General features: G+C 45.4%; 1 protein-coding gene across 5 annotated transcripts in view; it reads right to left on the bottom strand.

The window, feature by feature from the left end:
* The window catches only part of TRABD2A (TraB domain containing 2A), a 141,077-nt gene that overhangs the window by 113,973 nt on the left and 8,678 nt on the right, over window positions 1-18,426 (bottom strand). For all 5 annotated transcript variants that reach the window (XM_074932130.1, XM_074932128.1, XM_074932127.1 and 2 more), the window contains exon 2: window positions 11,868-12,428. In XM_074932130.1, coding sequence (XP_074788231.1) covers window positions 11,868-12,428 — 561 coding nt within the window. The remainder of the gene's footprint in view (window positions 1-11,867; window positions 12,429-18,426) is intronic.

An 18,426-nucleotide genomic window follows, 5' to 3' on the forward strand; every position in this document is an offset into this window, starting at 1 on the left:
TCGACAACAATTGCTTGCTATGCATTGGCTCAAAAGCTCACTAAAACCATGCCCCAAGAAGGGGTTAAGATCTCTGGAAACATACACCCCCCCTCCAGTAAGAAACTGCGAGGAAGCCCTGCGTGCAGTTACATCATTATTGCCACACATGGCAGACAGGGAAGGAAATACCCAAATCAATTTAATCAGGTAACAGGAGCCACTTTACTGACAGGGTGGACCAGGAGTGGGCACACAAGGCATCAAGTGGGTGTTTCATACACCATATTACCCTCAAGCTAATGGTATGGATGAGCAAATTAGTGTCTTGATCAAGAGACATGCCAATGTTTCATGACCTAACTAGGATATAAGATTGGCGCAAGCGGTTTTTATTATTAATAACCGCTGGAAACATTATGTGAACTACAAAATATGAGCATTTTGTCCTATAGGATTATCAGGTGATGATGCTACTATATTTGACAATCATAAGGGCCAGTTCCCCCTGAAAATATATGCAGGCCAACCTGACATGGTGAAGTTGCCCTCAACTGAAGTGGAAAAACTCACGGAATCAGTGCTTGATGGATAATCCCTGATGTCTAACTTGATGCCCGGGTTCTGATCCGAGGCCTAGTTATGTTTTTTGTTAGGATCTTGAAGGAACAGATGACTTTGGCATCCTGCTTGGCCATGGGGATCCATATAGACAATGAAGATTCGGATGACAGCGTGGTGGTGAATGGATCTTGTGAAATTGGCAGCATTCAGAAGAATTGATTGAACTTGATACTGTTGTGTTAATGTCACTTCAGGTCAAAAAAAATAAAGAAAGTAGCAAGAGACTTGAGGCAAATGTTGCCATATTAAGCATTAATTGATTAATTGGATATGTTTAAATCTTCCTTGTTAGAATGGTTAATCAGCTTCCTTCAGTGTTGATTGTAATACATTGTATGGTTGGAGGGTTGGTTTCTTTTAAGATATGATTGTATAATCATCTAGGGATGACAATCCACAACGTATGGAGACTCACCGGAACCGCACTCCTTTTTAACCTTGGAGGCAAGAGGTGACTGCACCACCACTTCAAGGAAACCAGACGAAGGGCGGATTGTGGCAGGTGCATCCGCCCAATGAAAGCAGAGCTTCTTGGCTGCTGAAGTGTAGCAGCTTTGGGCTGCCTTTGTTTTCAGGGCCTCATAGCAATTGGGGCTTTTGGCCAATGAGAGCTGCTATTGACTACAGGTCAGATTCGGCCTGGGTATAAAGGCTACTTGGAGCTCATCCCCTGGAGCAGCACGCTGCGGTGGAGGACTCTCCCCTTGGGTCAGGATGTTGCCCAAGGAAACTCCTCGAGATGCCTTGGGTTGGGACACTGCACTGAGCAGGTCCTCGAGGTTGAGAGCCCTCACTTGTCAGGTGAGTGATAAAATGTTTTGGGTTGTAGTTAAACCCTAGATAGCAGGGCTTTGTAAAGCGTTTGGCTTTGTCCTTAAACTCCAGGGAGCGGGGCTTTGTCTGTGTTTTGGGTTGCCTAAACCCTATAGAGTTCTTTGTTATGTGTTCTGGGTTGCCGTTAAACCCTAGAAAGCTGTTCTGTTCTCCTCTCACAGACATTCGAACCTGTATTTTACAGAGAGCTAGTTACCTGTGTTAATAATAATTTTTTTATTCTTTTTGGTGGTTGGTTGTTTATTTGAGAGCATCCGTAACAAACCCTCAAATGTCTTGTGAAAGACCTAGGAGAGTTAGCTTTGTGCTGATCCTGTGCAACTGTGGAAAGCTAAGCTGTTTTAGCCTTCTTTACTATTGGATTCTGACATAACTTAACCTGTTCTTCTGGGGGCACAGCAGAGGGGTAAAACTGTGGGAAGAGACCAGTGGATTTTAAGCACCTGAGTGATTTAGCCAGCTTCCCCCTGCAAAACAAGTAGAAGAGAATCCAAAAGCAATAACAGAACCTGCTTTTCACCCTGTTTCTTCAGGTGAGACAGAACTCAACGGTCTGATGAAAGGTTTGCAGGTACAGGCAGGAGGATGCTTAGGACAATGTCCAAATCAAAGTTCAAAATTTCTCAGCAGTTAAAATCTTTAAAGCAGTTAATCCAAGACCCCCAGTAAAGGTAAAGCTTCTACTTGAAGCAATTGAAAATTTGGCCTACACTGAACCAGAGGAATCCAGGGCTGTAGCATCAACAGGAGGGTCCTTGACAATACCCTGTGCTGGGACACAACCTGCAGCACATTACTGAAGAGATGCAGCTCTCCTGCTAGTTTAGAGCTTCTGGTGTTCTTCATATAATGGGTTCCCACAAGAAGTCCAAAAACTTCCTCTGAGCTTGCAAGAAGCTCTTCAAAATGCCACCAAGTGCCAGAAAAGCAAAGCCAGGGAGTTGTAGTGATGCAGTCCTGTACTACCTTGCCTCAAGCATGAGTTAAAATAGATGAGCCATGCTTGGAGTAGGCTCCTTGCTCAGCCAAGTGAAGCACACCATGAAACCCATCTCCTTGGTGGGGTTAGGATGGCTTGTCCTGTGTGACATCCCAGTAAGCCAACAACTGCCACTTCTGAGAGGCGGATGGGGCTAACTGTACTTCGGATGTTATCAAGACACAATGTTCTCCCCATGAGCCATGCATCTCAGAGGGCTCTCTCACTACAGCTACTGCAGGTGGCCAGCATGGGGATACCTGACCACCAGACATACCCAGCAAAGGCAGCTAGCTCCTCAGCTTTTACTTTTGGGAGATAGGAACATCCATGGGATGATGCTTACTGTTTGGATCAAGTAGCACTAGGTAGCACCAATTTATCTGCAGTAAAATCAGCCAGATTTTATGCACTGCTGTAAACCCAGTTGATTTGAGCTTTGACAGCCTGATGGTCCATAAAGATGTACAAACATTTTTCTAACATGGTACTGTTTGGGGGATACGAGGGGATTGAGACACACTGATAAATTATAAGTAATCCACACAGAAATTATGAGTTTGAGTAAATAAGACGAAAATCAGACTCTAGCACTGAGTCCGCTGATGATGAAGCCTCTGTGCAAAAAGAACATGCTCAGAAAGCAAAACAGGTCAACACAAAAACACATAAAAGCTGCCATTAAAAAGGAAAAAAAATATGTTAGAATGTTCTCCTAATGCATTTACCAGATGCTTCAGGTAAGTCAAGTCTTGAAACAGTGTATCTTTTTCTGCCAAAGATTAATTTGAGTTTTGGCCAAAACTAGCAATCCTACTAATCTTGTTAGAGCAGAGTAAAGAGATTGAGAAATGCACAAAGCTTGCTACCTGAATCTTCCCTTACAGTTATATGACAGAATTGTGATCACACTATATTGCAGACTAAAGACTGTTACACTGTTATTGTTACTGTTACTGGTTTTAATTGACAGTAACAATTACTTAAGTAGCATGGATGGATACCTTCATTAAACCTCTCCCTGGTTTCAGACTTCACAGTCAACTGCTCCCCACAACTTGTTTGTTCACATTTGACCTCTGCATGCTCAAAAAAGATAAGCATCGTGAAAAGGAGGCAAATGTGGACATCTGAGTGCTCCATCAGGGACACTGCCAGGTGTAGGTTGGCTGACCTGTTCCTTATCAACTTCAAAGCCCACCTCCTTCCTGTTCCCAGTGAGCCAAGGAATCTTGAAGGCCATTGTGTCTAAGCACCAATTTTACTACACTTGTCTCAAGTTGAGTCTCCAAGCATGCAGTTTCAGTGAAGTTTTAGGAAAGACCCTCCCACACCTGCCCAGTGGAGCAGAAACCCAACAGCCTATCTCCAATGACAGCAGAGCACCTACAGAGCGGTTCTTCCCCTGGCACCTGCCCTCAATTCAAGCTGTCAGGGGCTGAGGGATAACTTGAGCCAAAGGTGGCACTTGGGACATGTATGAGATTGCCTGGATAGTTATCCTTCATCCACCTGTCTAATCCCTTTGAAACTGTTCACACATCTTGATGTCCAAGCATCCTTCATTCAGGCATGCTGGAAATTAATGATATCTTGTGTGGATGTGTATTTACCTGCTAAGCCTGCTGTCTGATAATAATTTTATTGAGGGACCCAATCTTTCCTCTGTTCTCAAAAACAATGACTTGTTCCTGATGCACCCTTTCTACATTAGGCCAGATAAATCAATAGACATCTTAAAGTTGTGTTTTAGCCCCCTCATCCTACTTACAATCAACTTTTCTAACTAGCTAGTAAAAATCTTCATGAAGATTATAGAAAATAATTATAGGATTATATAAAATTGCAAGTCAACAAGGATAATGGAAAACATATCCTTTCCAAAAATCCTGATCACTTTTTGTGAGCTTTCAAGTTTACTCTGTAAAGGCAATAGCATCAGTGAACAGACCTCTGAATACAGTGTATGGCAGTAGGAATTTAGAGAAATACAAACCCAACACACCACACACTGAAGACATGTGAAAGGTAGGTAGTAGACCTGAAAATGTGAACACAGAGGAGAAACAACTGTGTAAATTACTGAAGACCTCTGCAGGGGTAGTTCTTTGCCATACAGCATTCAACATAAATGTCAACAGCCCAGAGGGCAAAAAACCCACAACAAACCCCAATTCTATCATTAATGCATTTTGCAGATAAAACAGAGGTCAGAGGAGCAAAATCATTAGGGAAAGAGCACAGGTGCTGTGTAATCTGGATCTCTTGTTAAAACCAGTATTGTCTGCAGGCTTGCAGTTCATCTTGACCACAAAGCAGACAGGGACTGCATCACAACAAGGTAGCACCCTCTCTTTCCTGGGAAGCATTGAGAGTAAAAAGGTCTTTGAATTCTACAAGCATGAAAGAACCACTGACAAACTCAGAAGGATGAGGATAGCAACAATACCACTGCACCAAGCATGCACATGACTGCCACAACACAAGACAGATTCTGTTAAGCCTCGGAAGAGCTGAAGGAATAGTTAACACATAGAAAATGTGCCCCAATGGGAAAGGTTCAACAGGCTGCTTTTAGCTTCATTTAACAAAAAAAAAAAAAAAAAAAAAAAGACAAACTGATTGCAGTTGTAGTACCCATACAAGGTAGAGAAAGTTGACAGCAGAGGCACTTTGGTGGGATACAAACCTTCACAAAGTCAAACAGCTGAAAGCTGAAGCTAAGCTATATTCTCAGTCTGAATGCGTCTGGGTTTGTTTGAAGAAAACTAAAAATTAGTCTTCGGAACCTCTGCCATGGAACAGAAATCCTGTCACCAAGACATGAGAGCCATGTGGTGTCCCCATGGACCTCGCAATCCAGCCTGGGCCGAAAAGTAACTGTCCTACAGCTGCTAGACAAGAAGGTGACAGCTGTGCACTCCAGTTCTTAGATCAGAAAGGAAGTTGTCTTCTACAACTCTGCAGGCACTGTCCAGAGAAGTTGCAACCTTGCTGTCTAAGGGAAAAGTCTCACACTTTGGGTTTAGTAATGAGCAATACATAGCAGGCCCTCAGAATCAGGCCTCAGATGGAGCCATAGCATCAGGCCATTGTGACCGATTACCGTGCACCAAGATCTGAGAATGTGCAGACCAAATGTCCTGGTTTCAGCCAGGATAGAGTTAACTTTCCTTGAGCTGAGAAGGATGGCAGCTAGAGGGCCAGGCCCGGATTGGTCACTGGAGTATTCCATATTATGTGACATAATGCTCTCTCACACCCATTTTTAGTTTCCGTTTCCTGGTCAGCATGGCAGGATTTCCGGTGCAGTCAAGATCGCTGCTGGGAGTGGGCTGCGTACCGGTTGCTGGCTGGTGAGCCACTGCTGTATTTTTACCTGTTTGGACTTACTATTGTTACTGTTGTTTAGTTACTATTATTATTTTTTTTTATTCAATATATGAAATTCTTTTTTGTCCCTCCCGTAATTCAGCGGAGGGTGTGGGAGGTGGGAAATAAAAGAATGGCCACGTAGTGATTGGCTACCAGCCAAGTTCAAACCATGACACCAAAGCTTAGCACGAAGGCATCCAACTGCCTGCACAGCTGAATGAGCCAAGCCCACATCCCCTCCCTGAACTCTTCACTGTTGTTTCAGTTGCTTCAAAAAGCATCCAACCCAGAGCTTCTCTGTGCTTCCTTGAGGGGCCTCTGATGCCCAGGACCACAGTACTCTCACCCAAACTAGAGGATCTCAAGTGTCATGAAATGTGTCAACCAGCCCACCAGCCTAGTACTGACTTGCCAGAAGGGAATGGGATAACCCAGTTGTGAGCACTCTCAGAACATTGTACACAAGTCATTGCCCACCCCTCACTAACTGGGAAAAGAGGTAAGTGTATTGACATGATCCCATTGTAACACTGGGAGCCAGCCACAGGTAAGGGGCTGTCTACAGAAGCTGCAATGAGAGACCAAGACACATTTAACACCTGATGTCTTCTGTTTCTGCTGTGTAATATGCCAAGCAAAAGACACTTTTAATGCAAAAATCCAGCTAGTTGATAGGCGTACAGAGTGTAGGAGCTTAAAATGCCATGTATGACCAGTGCAAACCAGTGCCACAGAAAAATCCACCATTTGAGATTTCAAAGCCCTACTGCAGAGTCCAGGCTGTTTGAAACAAAGCGTCCACACTTCTAAATGCACAGGCAGCAGATCAGCAACTGAATTTCCCTTTTACTCTCACTGAGGGAAGAACCCTGAACTCCGCAGGTAGTTGATAAACTCTTAATTAAACTCTAATTATGACAATAGAAATGCGAAGCCTTAGCTATTTTAGTTCCCACCAGCCAGGCCATTCATTCCTCATCCCTGATGTACAGACGTGGAGGCTGCAGATGCGTCTACACACAAACTCAAAACACGATCAGCCAGTTTCGCCAGGAGAATGCTGTGGGAAATGGTGTCAAAGGCCTTACTAAAATCAAGGTAAGAAACATCTACAGCCTTTCCCTCCTCCAATAAGTAAGTCGCCCTGTCATAGAAGGAGATCAGGTTTGTCAAGCAGGACCTGCCTTTCATAAACCCATGTTGACTGGGCCTGAGCATCTGGTTGTCCCTCATGTGCTATGTGATGGTACTCAGGGTGAGCTGCTCCATCAGCTTCCCGAGCACCAATGTCAAGCTGACAGGCCTGTAATTTCTTGGATCATCCTTCTGACCCTTCTTATAGATGGGCGTCACACTGGCCAATTTCCAATCAGTCGGGACCTCCCCGGTCAGCCAGGACTGCTGGTAAATGATGGAAAGCGGCTTGGCAAGCACCCCAGCCAGCTCCTTCAGCACCCTCGGGTGTATCCCATCTGGTTCCATAGACTTGTGTGTGTCTGTGTGATGCAGCAGGTCACTGACTGTCTCCTCCTGGACTGCAGGGGGGTCGTTCTCCCAGTCTCTGTCTTCTGGCTGAGGAGGCTGGATTCCCTCAGTATATCTAGTCTTGTTATTAAAGACTGAAGGAAAGAAGGCATTAAGCACCTCAGCCTTTTCCTCATCACTTGTTACCATGTTTCCTCCTGCATCTAGCAGGGGATGGAGACTCTCCCTGGTCTTTCTTTTGCTGCTCACATACTTACAGAAACATTTCTTGTTGTCCTTGATTGCTGAAGCCACATTAATTATTAGTTGGGCTTTAGACCTCCTGATTTCCACCCTGCATAGCTTCACAGCATCTTTGTAATCGTGTGTAATCATGTGTTTGTAATTGTGAGTGGCTAGCCCCTTCCTCCAAAGTCTGTAAACTCTCCTTTTCTCCCTGAGTTGCAGCCAAAGCTCCCTGTTCAGCCAGGGTGGTCTTCTCTGGCATCGGCTTCTCACAGCACCTGGGGACAGCCTGCTCCTGTACCATTAAGACTCTCTTCTTAAAGAGTGCCCAGCCTTCCTGGACCCCTATACCCTTCAGGATTGTCTTCCAAGGGATCCTGTCAAGCAGAATCTCTCACTGCTTTGTTGTTTGCAGATGTTGCTCTTTGAGTAGAACCATGAAAAAATTCATATCATAATTAACAGAAAATTATCAATTCTAGAAGCCTTTCCTTTATTTTCTATCTGCATCTAACTGTATGAGGAAGTTGTTGAGAGATGGAAAAGACAAGATTTCCAAGTGCTCAGTCTCAGAGCTGGAGCCAGGATTTCAGGAGCAGTCAGTCCTTAGTAGCTCCCTGCTTTCTAGTGCCACCCAAGCAGCCCTGAAGATTACTTTGAAGATGTAGCCATGTATTCAGATGCTCAGATAGGAAGAGCGTTGTGGCAAGGTCTGGACACAGGGAAGTACGTGGGTAAAACAATTCTCAAATCAAGAACAGCTAACAGGTAAAGTCTTCCATCAAGTGTCCCAAGCTTGGACAAGCCAAATTGGCCAGGGTCTTGGCTAGGAAGTGGTGATGGTTGGACAGTGTTTATACACTTAAGGCTCAGTCCCCTGCAGAGGGTGGACACAAGTCCAGACTTTTTGTGTTCAAGCTTAAACTAGTCTGTGAGAAACACAACCTGGACACCATGCAAGTGTGCCAAAGCACAGTCTGCGTACAAGTGCATGGCATGTTAGAGGCCAAGGACAGCTCATATTCTGAGCCAATAACAAACTAATGTTCATGACACTACTGCTAGAGTCAACAGCAAAGCTGCATGGGCTTTCAGCCAGAGCACTAATGCCTCTAAATCCAGCAAACATGTAAGCACATGCATAACTTCAGAGGAACAACTGGAAGGTTTGAAGGACTGACTCCAATGCTGGAAGTCAGATTGTGTATAGCAACAAAGTCTTTTATCTTCTAGAAGCCCAGATGCTGCTAGGAATGAGACATGAATCCTTATAGGGTACTGCAATAGGAGAGGCACTACTGGTGAAAGAAGGTGGGGTGTGAGAAAAAAGTCTTTAAGAGAAACTAGGACAGAAACAACACGAAACAGGCAAAGTAACACTATGGCCCTGGTATGAAGACAGACTAATTTTTCCATACTCCCTAATGTTGCACAGATCTTGGAACAAGAGAGGGTGATTGCAGAGGCAGTAAACTATTTGACAGATCATATACACACCATTGTGTATCATATAGAAATGATACTTTTAAGGCCTGGCTATGTGGGCGGACAGCCTGAGTTGAGCAAGGACAGCGAGATGTGGCAGGTAAAATAAGAGAGTCATAAAACAAAAGATAAAGAGGAAACTTGAGCAAATACATCCCAACACAGAACTCCATGACAGGCAGTGTTAGCTGTTATATGTGGAAGAGGGGGAGTTGCTTATTTTATTTTCTCCTCACAGGAGAAGAAGGAAATCCCTAGCTTGGGTTTGTCTGCACTTTACAGTTAACTGAGCATTGTGCAACTCCATGGAGACAATCGGTGATAAACTGTTCCAGATCTTCTCCTTCATTAACATACTCAACAACAGCCAGGCCTTGTCCAATAGTATAGATCAAAAGAGGGACCTAACTAATAACAATGTATTGATTTTAAGTAGCCAGGAAGTCCCCCTCAACAGGTAGTACAACCATGTCCTAAGTGAAAGAAAGAGCAAACCCTAACATAAACTGAGAGCCCTCAACTTGCTTCTGTTCCCCATAATCATCTCTCTGCGAATCTACTGCAACAAAAAAAGCATGTCTTTCACAGGATTAGACTATTCATGGTTTTGTGTCCCCATTTTTCCCAGCAGAAGTTTCTAAGTCATCCCTGTGTGTTTACTCACTTGAAAGGCAGACACAGAAGCGGTCTGATACTGTGGGTTCCCAGACAACAGCACAATACCAAAGGAAATAATTTTCAGACAGACTATTTTAAGTCTTTGTTTTATATTAAACACATAACTAACTGAAGTGTCTGAACAAACTGAGAAGAAAGCTCTGAAATCAAAGATTTACAGAATTGTCAACCATGAAATTTCACAAGTCAGGTTCTGAAACAACCATGAAATTGGCTTAGAAACATAAAAATCATCTGCCTCTGGTTCTCCTTTTCCTTGAGCTGCCTGTATTGCAAATCTAGAAGGGCAGAAGTGAGGGTGTGAATTTGAGGTGCAGTAGCTGCTCCAGACTTCTTCCCACAAGGGACAGTGTGCTATTTTCCCCTGGAAGTGAGCAGGCATGGGAAGAGTCACAGCACGCATGATGCACTTGCACATCTCCACCCACCGTGGGGTAACCAAGGGCTGCATTTTTCCTGACTAGAGCTAAATTTCTCCTGTAGTTCTGGTTACCCTGACCCCCTCAGCTGGGCTCTCAAAATAAATGTCCCCCAGTTGGGCAACTCTGGATGTTGCAGCTCTGTCCCCCCACCTCATGCAGCTTCCTGGTTTATATGGTATTTATTCCACTTGCAAAACAGCACAGCAACAACCGTTCGTTGAAGAAAGCTGTGCGAAGGCCTAAAGTAAGTGTCAACAGTTGCATGAGCTTAACAGGGACATGATTTGCAACATATATTTCTCAGTCTCCCAACCACTTTCTCACAGGACAGTGGAATAGCACGTGCCCTCCCCCACACCCCTACCTTCTATCATGCTAAACCAGAAGGGCAGCATCTGCCAAATAAAAACATGGGCAATAATGTTAATAAAGCCCCAACCAGCTAAGAGATGGAGGAGGTGGAACTTCCCAGCCCATTCCTAGGGAGGCTGCAAGCAAACAGCAAAAGCCCAAGTATTCAAAGCACAGTCAAGCAAAACCCTGGAGATACAAATGAGGCTGCCCAGCTCCAAACAAGGGAAGAGAGGCACACAGATGCCCTGCCTGCCATTAAGAACTGCACCCTGGGCTAACGTGCTATTCCCCACACTGTGGTCCCCCACCAAGATTGGTTGGGGTAGCAGCACTTCTGACACCTGCCCTGAACTGCTGTCTCTGCCCTTGCTGGGCTGCGCCTCCCCTTCTGCAATATAAACTCTGCATCAGTGACTGGAAAAGCTTCAGGATGCAGGGGAAAGGGTCAGACATCATTCAGAACTCCCCAGCCTCATGGCTAAAAGCCTTCCCACCTTGGGCTACCAGGGAATGCTGCATCAGCAGGTCTCACTTATTGCTAAACAATGCTACTTCCTTGCCCCAAACTAGCACCTCCCTTCAGAAAAGGTACCCCACACCAAGAGCAAGCTTATGCCTGCTTGTGATCCCACCAGGCAGGCAGAGACAGCAACAGATGCTGCTCCCTGGTGTATTTAGTTCAGAGAGTAGAGCCCATGACTGCCCCACCCAACAGATGGACAACACAGAGGTTGTTCTACTTGTCTGGTTTGACGCTGCATGAACAACTGTGCTAAACTCCGTCTGGTTTGCAAACACAGAGACACTCACACAAGGGCCTGCACTAACTAGTCTGTGGAGCTCCCTGCTTTGCTGTGCTGGCCCAAACCAGGTCTCAAAGGAAGAGATATAAAAAAAACAACCAACAAACAAACCCAAAGAACACTTCTCTCAATGCAGAGGATAGGACCCTATTTCTGAGGGCACTGACAGGTCCACAGGGACACTTTTCCAACCAGTGCTTACTTTGCAGCTTTACTCACAGCGCCTCTTCTTCCCCCCAGTGATTACACCTTTTTTCTTAACTATCTATTACAAAAGCAAGTTTAGACATTGAGCCCAAGCCTGCCTCAGGCTTCTTCAGGGCAGCCCAGTCAGGATAAGAGAGCAGCCATTCAAAGGTCCGGTGTCTCTTAGGGTGGAGCCTGCTCAAGGATGACCAGGGAAGAAGACAGGGGTCTCCCCAGGCCAGGTCTAAATGAATTTAAGACATGGCCTAAACTACAGATAGCAAACCTTCCTGGGGGCACATGCAAAGCATGGGTTGCTGACAGCAAACACGAGACTCTGGGCAGACAGCACTTACTCCATGTCCCAGCCCATGCTCTTGCTGCTGTGACATCCACCCAAGTAGCCAGCTTGGCACCCTGCACACCACTCCATCTCACCTGGGAAAAGTTCAGACCATTGAGCGGGTGGCACTGCTCCTCCACTTCCTCCACAGCACCTGTTTGCTTCTTCAGCCGCTCTGCTTCCTGGGCCAGGTACAGATCCAGAACGGGGACACCTCGTGACTTGATATCTACCTCTGTCAGAGAGTTCACCATCAGCATCACCCACACTGGCCTCTTCCGCTCCCAGTTGCCAGCAATAGCATTGAAAAGGTAGTCTGCATACAGCCCTTTGCCCCGTTGGTCTGGTGTCATCCAGGACGGCATCATGAGCTTAACATACTCCAAGTGTCGCTTAAGCCGGCAGTAGATGTCGTGGGGCAGCACGTCCTGGAGGTTCTCTCCCTGTGGCAGGAGCTGGCAGCTGTTGAGAGCTGAGATGGTGTAGGGGTCAGTGAGGTCCAGCTCGAAGTACACAATGTGGCTCTGCTGGAAGGCCTTCTTGGAGTTCTCTGGGATGAAATCCCAGACTCGTGTGTATGGGACATGGATGGTGCCAAAGAAGTAAGACGGGGGATCTCTCTTGATGGTCCACAGGAAAGAGTTCAGCTCACTTTGCTGGGGGAGAGGGAGACACAGCTGAGTAAGCACAAACATTTACACCAGGCCACTGCAGTACAGGGCTTAAGAAAAATATGGTGCCAAGCCAGCAGGTCACCTGGCTCAGCAGCTTGCCAGCATAGACTTTTCCTAAACTATCTTTGGACACAGAATCCTCTTTGACCATTTTTTTTCTCAGGTCTTGAGGTCAAAATTCAATTAAAAAAAAATTTGATTAAAAGCACGAGAAGATTGGCCTTGGCTTTCTCCTCCTGAAATGCAACACTGGGTCTTCAGCCAAAACCACAGCCCAAGCAGGCCATGGTCCATGCAAGACACTTTACCAGCTTTCACCTTTTATCAAGTCAAAAGCTGTCATCACTTTGCTGAAGCAGAGCAGGACAGCAGAGTCTCAATCACCTTCACCTTGATGCCTCTCACTTCAGCACAGCAAGGCACCTTTTGTCAAAGAAATTGCTGTGACACTTAGATGGTACTGCAGCACCTTGGAAGAACTTTCCACTCTGAGCGAGACACTGAAAAAGTAACATAAAACACAGCTGACAGACTTCCTGGAGCAGGCAGAAATACAGTTTTACATGAATGTAGCAGAGAGCAGACAGACACACAGTCAAGACCCCTCACAGCCCAGTTGTCCCCCTTCTTAAGGAGCAGAGAAGTGCATGCAATACTTTGGACAATAAGGGAGGAAATTCTGCAGGCCGAACTTGGCCTGTGGTTCCAGGGCATGATCTTTTAAACACAGAGGAGGAAAAACCTTATTTCTTTAAATTAAGGTTTCTTTAATCTCTCAAAAAACACAGTCATAAGGAAGTCAGAATCAGACTTTAAGTTTGTTCTGCTGCAAAATGTGCCTCACAACATCCTCAGGAATGCCTGAGCACGGGGCTGTACTCAAGCCCTAAGCAATCCCACAGGACAGGAGAACAGATGGGGCAAAATGGATCCTGCTTGGACCCTGCCAAGTCACTTTAGACTAGCAGCAGGTATGACCTCCATCACCAACAGCATGCACCCCACTGCTACAGTGGTCCTTACTAGAGCAATGGACAAACCAGTTTCTATCTGTCTGCACAGACAGGAAGAAGCAGTCCTTGTATGCCTAAGAGGACACGTTGCCAGATGCAATCAAACATCTGGTCAGCTTTCAGCCAGCAGATAACTCTAATCTCAGCTCAGGAAAAGTGTGCATGTATGCTGGTCCAAGAGGCCTGCCTGACTGCCAAATGCAGAACATGCTGCTTGGAGGAATTTGTTGGAACCACATGGCCTATAACTTTCTGACACTAAACACCAAGGGTCAGAAAGGTTAATCTTAAAGACTGCTCTGCAATGGCTCATCCTGGACAACCTTCTCCAACAGCTCTCTACATCAAACCCAGGCCACAGATCAAGCAGCACTTCAGCGTGCTACCACTAGTCCAGCTTACCAGCACAAACCAACAAACTGTGTATACTCCAAAGAGCTCTTCAGATACTTCTGCAGCATGTCAAGAGTCTGAAGGATACCTCAGACCTTGGTAATGCCATGCTACAACTCCAGGACAGTCCTAGGACAGCCCTAGAATGCACTCCTAAATTACAGACCATAAAAACTCTTCTGAAGACCACAGTAAGAATGGACAACAAACATGATGCAGCACTTAAAAGTAAAGAAGATACAGAGCAACAAGTGAATATGAATCTGACACAGACTCAGGAAGAACATAGGAAAATGAATATACAAAGTAAAACAAGAAGGAAAATGAGACAGGGTTCCCTCCTGACAAATGATAGGAGGGAAAAGTTGAAGGACACACCGCTGAGGTGAGAACTAGAAATAGTCATCAGAGAGCAAGGAGGAAGGACCGGAAGTTCTGTCTTCTATCTACAAGCAAGCAAAAAGACAGAAGAGGCACCTAGGACAGACACAAGGTCAGGAGGTCAACACTCCTTCACTTAACACAAGTCTGATCATGTACATGGCAACGTACAACACACGCAGCTGCAAGGAATCATAAGGAACAAGTGGTCATCAGCCAGCTTAAAACTTCAATTCAGCACCTGAATAAACCCAGTCAGAAGACTCAAGACCAGAAAGATAGTAACGGGCTTTAACATGGATCATCAGCACTACTCCAGACTACTGCACACAGCCTAGCCAGAAAGGTGTTTGGAACTGCACTCTCACTTTTTTCACTCTGTAAATCCCCCCAGCTTTCACAGTCAGATGCTGAAAGCAGAGTAATACTGCCAGTTATTAGTGGTACCACTGAGGAAATCACACAGGCCATCAGGCATAAAGTCTTCCTTTAAATAGCCTGCAGCACAGGCAGAAGAAAGCAGGCTGAAACATAACAAAACTTCTCACACAGTCCTGGAGATTGAAACCTTATAAAGCAAAGTGGCTGAGCGCTCTTGTTGGCAAACAGAAGCGGTCATGAACTTGGCAACTCACTCCAAGCACCATTCAGACCTCCCTTCTCAGAACTGCTCGAGCCAGCATAGGGGCCAGAGAACAGGGCTTAGTTTCCCACTTGGGAAAACCTCTCCAGACCCTGCAGAGCCAGTTTCTGGGCACCAGCAGTTGAGTATGATCACCAGGTGATACTACAACAGGAGCTCACACCTTCAGCCAAAAGGCAGCATTACAGCTGTTCGGGACATGATAGTGCCTCACACTCATTTAGCAGCTCCTTTACCTTCAGGAGGTGGAGAGTGAGGTCCCAGCACTGCTCTGCTTCCATGCTTGACCCCTGCAAACAGTCTGCCACTACTCTGCATAAGAGATGGGGCAAAGCCCTTCGTGTGCCTGAGCAGGTCTGTGCTTCCCCTGTAGTACCTTCTGGCACTCTCCTGTCCCTGTGCACCTCCTAGAGCTCACACATGTCTGACTGAAGCTTTAAAGAGCTAAAAGCAAGGGTATAATCTCTCCCCAAGACCATAAAATGGGATCTGTTAAACAGTGCTCTAGGTGGCTGTGAGATAGCACAGGAGCAGCACCAAGGCTTGTTCAGCATCTCAGTATACAGTCACCGACAGTACCTTTCTCTCACCTTACTTCCCTGAGAATAATCAGTGGATAAAGGTGTTACAACCCAATTTTCCTTTGCAGCAGGATCCTTCTACACAGCTGTTACATTAGAAAGGGGTGCTTAAAACAAACATAAATTACAGTCAAAGGCGTGTCCTGCGGGCTTAAGAGAGGTGACTTGTATACCTCCAGGAATTTCACTCGTCAGGTTCACATATAGATCAAGAGGCATATTTCTGCCTCCACTCCCCAGTTTATGGGTGGTACTCAGTGCATTACTCACGATGGGAAAAAATAGGAGCAAGGGATAAGAATGGAGGGCGAGCCTAAGGAAGAGAGCAGCAGTCCCACATGAGAACACAGGTCTCCCAATCTGCTGCCACACCAAGATCTGAGGCAGCATCACACTAGCCATGCCACAACTTCTCTGTGCCTCAAGTTTAACTTCCCACTACAGAGTCCGAGATCAAGGCATTTCTGAGTGCTCAGCACTACGGCACAGTAACTCCTCCCCTGCTTCACCTCCCCAAGTGAACAACAGCTGGTTGTGAACTGATTCAGGGTATCAGTCCAGCCAAAAAATTCCTTGGAACAAAAAAGGAGAAAGAGAAGCTTTTCTCTAGCCAGCAGAGGAATGAGTAAGAAGGAAAAGGGTCTGCTCAAGCTGACACTGTCACAGAGACAACACACTGGGACCTGTGGGATCTACTCCCTGTCATGAGACTGGGAAACCCAGGGCTGCACAGGGGCAAACTCCACTGCCTGTTGTGAGATGCAATGGAGGCATCTAAGGCCAGACAATGTTTCCCCAAAATGAGTGGACAACAGTGCCAGGCACTGCAGAAATCCTGCAAAAGCATGGTGCACATCAGGAGCTGGGGGAGGGTCTATGCAAGAACAAAAAAAAAATTGAAGAAAGGGAGAGTAAAGTGATGTATCCCAGATCATAGCTGAAACCTGAGCATGCTAGACCCATAATCCAACATCTCCATCTAATCACATAGCTAGCTGGTTGTCCACAGGTGGCACTAGGAACTCCCATGATCTCCTGCCTTCCTTCTATCTGCTTCAGCAGAACACAGACTCTGACTGAGAGGCATTTTCTTTATCCTTTCAACAGGTTTCTGCGGGAGATATGGACACGCACACGACCAGTATGATCAAGCAATGCCAATTTATTGAAGGTAAGCAAGCCCTTTTATAGGTTTCTCCTGTGCACACGAACGGTACACGGTGCAATCCTTATGACTGGACAGTTAGCTTTGTCCACGTGCTTCGAGCCTTCTCACGATTGGATAATAAGCGCCACACTCAAATGTCTTTCTTCGCCCAACCCATCTCCTGGAGTTCGTTGCTGAGTTCTTTGTTCTATGTCCTTGCCAAGGCGTGCACATGTGTAGGATTGCTCACACGTCCATTATCTCCCAACATATCCCTCTTTTTGTTTTTGAGCAATCCACATTCCATGCGGGCTTTCTTCCAACGATTATTAATACAACAAACTAAGCATGGCAAAATAATAACAAACATAACAATTCTAACAATTCCAACAATTTCCCCTTGTAACAACTTCTTCAACTATCTGTGAACATAGTTAACTTTCCTATGTAACTTGGGCCCCTACTGGTTTGGAAGGGATTTCAATAAACACGTTCAGAATGTATGAGCATTAATCACTGTTAGAACCATTGCAAGGCTTAGGATTGTGAGCGTGACCTTCTTTCCAAGGCTGCACCCAGCGAGATGGAACCCACCGTAAGCCACGATCTGTAAGCAAACACATATAACCTCTGCCTGTTAATTGTACTTTAACAGGTCCTTCCCATTGCCCACTATTTAAGTTTTTGAACATAACTAACAGTTGCTGTGTGCCCATAGATTGTTCAGCATCACTCTTTATTGCTAAACTGTGAGTCATCATTGGTGGTTCCTGACGTTCTCCTGTAAAACTCAAAAAATTCAAAACATATAAAACTTTATTTAATCGTTCAGCTGGCATCATACCTGACATTCCCCCTTTTTGTTTTTGAAGCATTTGTGTCAGAGTTTGATGAGCTCGTTCGATGATTGCTTGTCCAGTGGGAGAGTGTGGAATTCCTGTGCAGTGTTTAATGCCCCATAAGATACAGAAGCATTGGAAGCGTCCAGAAATATATGCCGGACCATTGTCTGGTTTGATCTTTCTTGGCACTCCAAGTACAGCAAAAGAACTATATAAGTGTTTTTCAACATGTTTAGCTGTCTCTCCAGCTTGAGCTGTAGCCCAAATAACCATGGAGAAGGTATCAATAATGACATGTACATATTTTAACCTACCAAATTCTGCTATGTGAGTAACATCCATTTGCCATAACTGCAAAGGTGATAGGCCCCGTGGGATAACTCCTGATCCCAGACCAAACCCTACTTTTTGACAGGATGGGCAAGAGGTAACAATGCCCTTCGCATCTGCAAGAGGAATTTTAAATTGTTTATGCAACATTTTTGCTGACTGATGCAAAAATTGTGAGATTCTCTAGCTTGTGCAAACAAATTTGGAGAGGGCCCAGACCAGGCTGGAGCAACCAATTGATCAGCTAGTTCATTTCCATACCCTAATCCTTCTTTGGATTGGTGACTTCTGATGTGAGTAATAAAGTAGACAACGCTTCTCTGATCAAGAGTGTGAACTAGTTGTTGCAACAGTTTCCCTTCTGTATCAGGCACAGACATTAGGGCTTGACAAGCTATTGACGGCAATAGTCACAACACTTCATTAGAGAAATTGACTTGTAGATCTACTGCTGCAAAGGGTCCTGTACCTAACAACATTTGCGCTTGAACGAGATAAAGTGGATCACCTTGTGGTCGTGGCTGAGCTTGCTCATTATTAGCTAATTTAGCCCATGCACTTTCAAACAACATTTTTCGAGATGGAGTTAATGTAACTGCTGCTATTTGTTCAATATCTTTTGGAATTAACAGCGATGATGAAAAAATATA

This window comes from Athene noctua, chromosome Z (assembly GCF_965140245.1).
Source record: "Athene noctua chromosome Z, bAthNoc1.hap1.1, whole genome shotgun sequence".
Taxonomy (NCBI): Eukaryota; Metazoa; Chordata; class Aves; order Strigiformes; family Strigidae; genus Athene; species Athene noctua.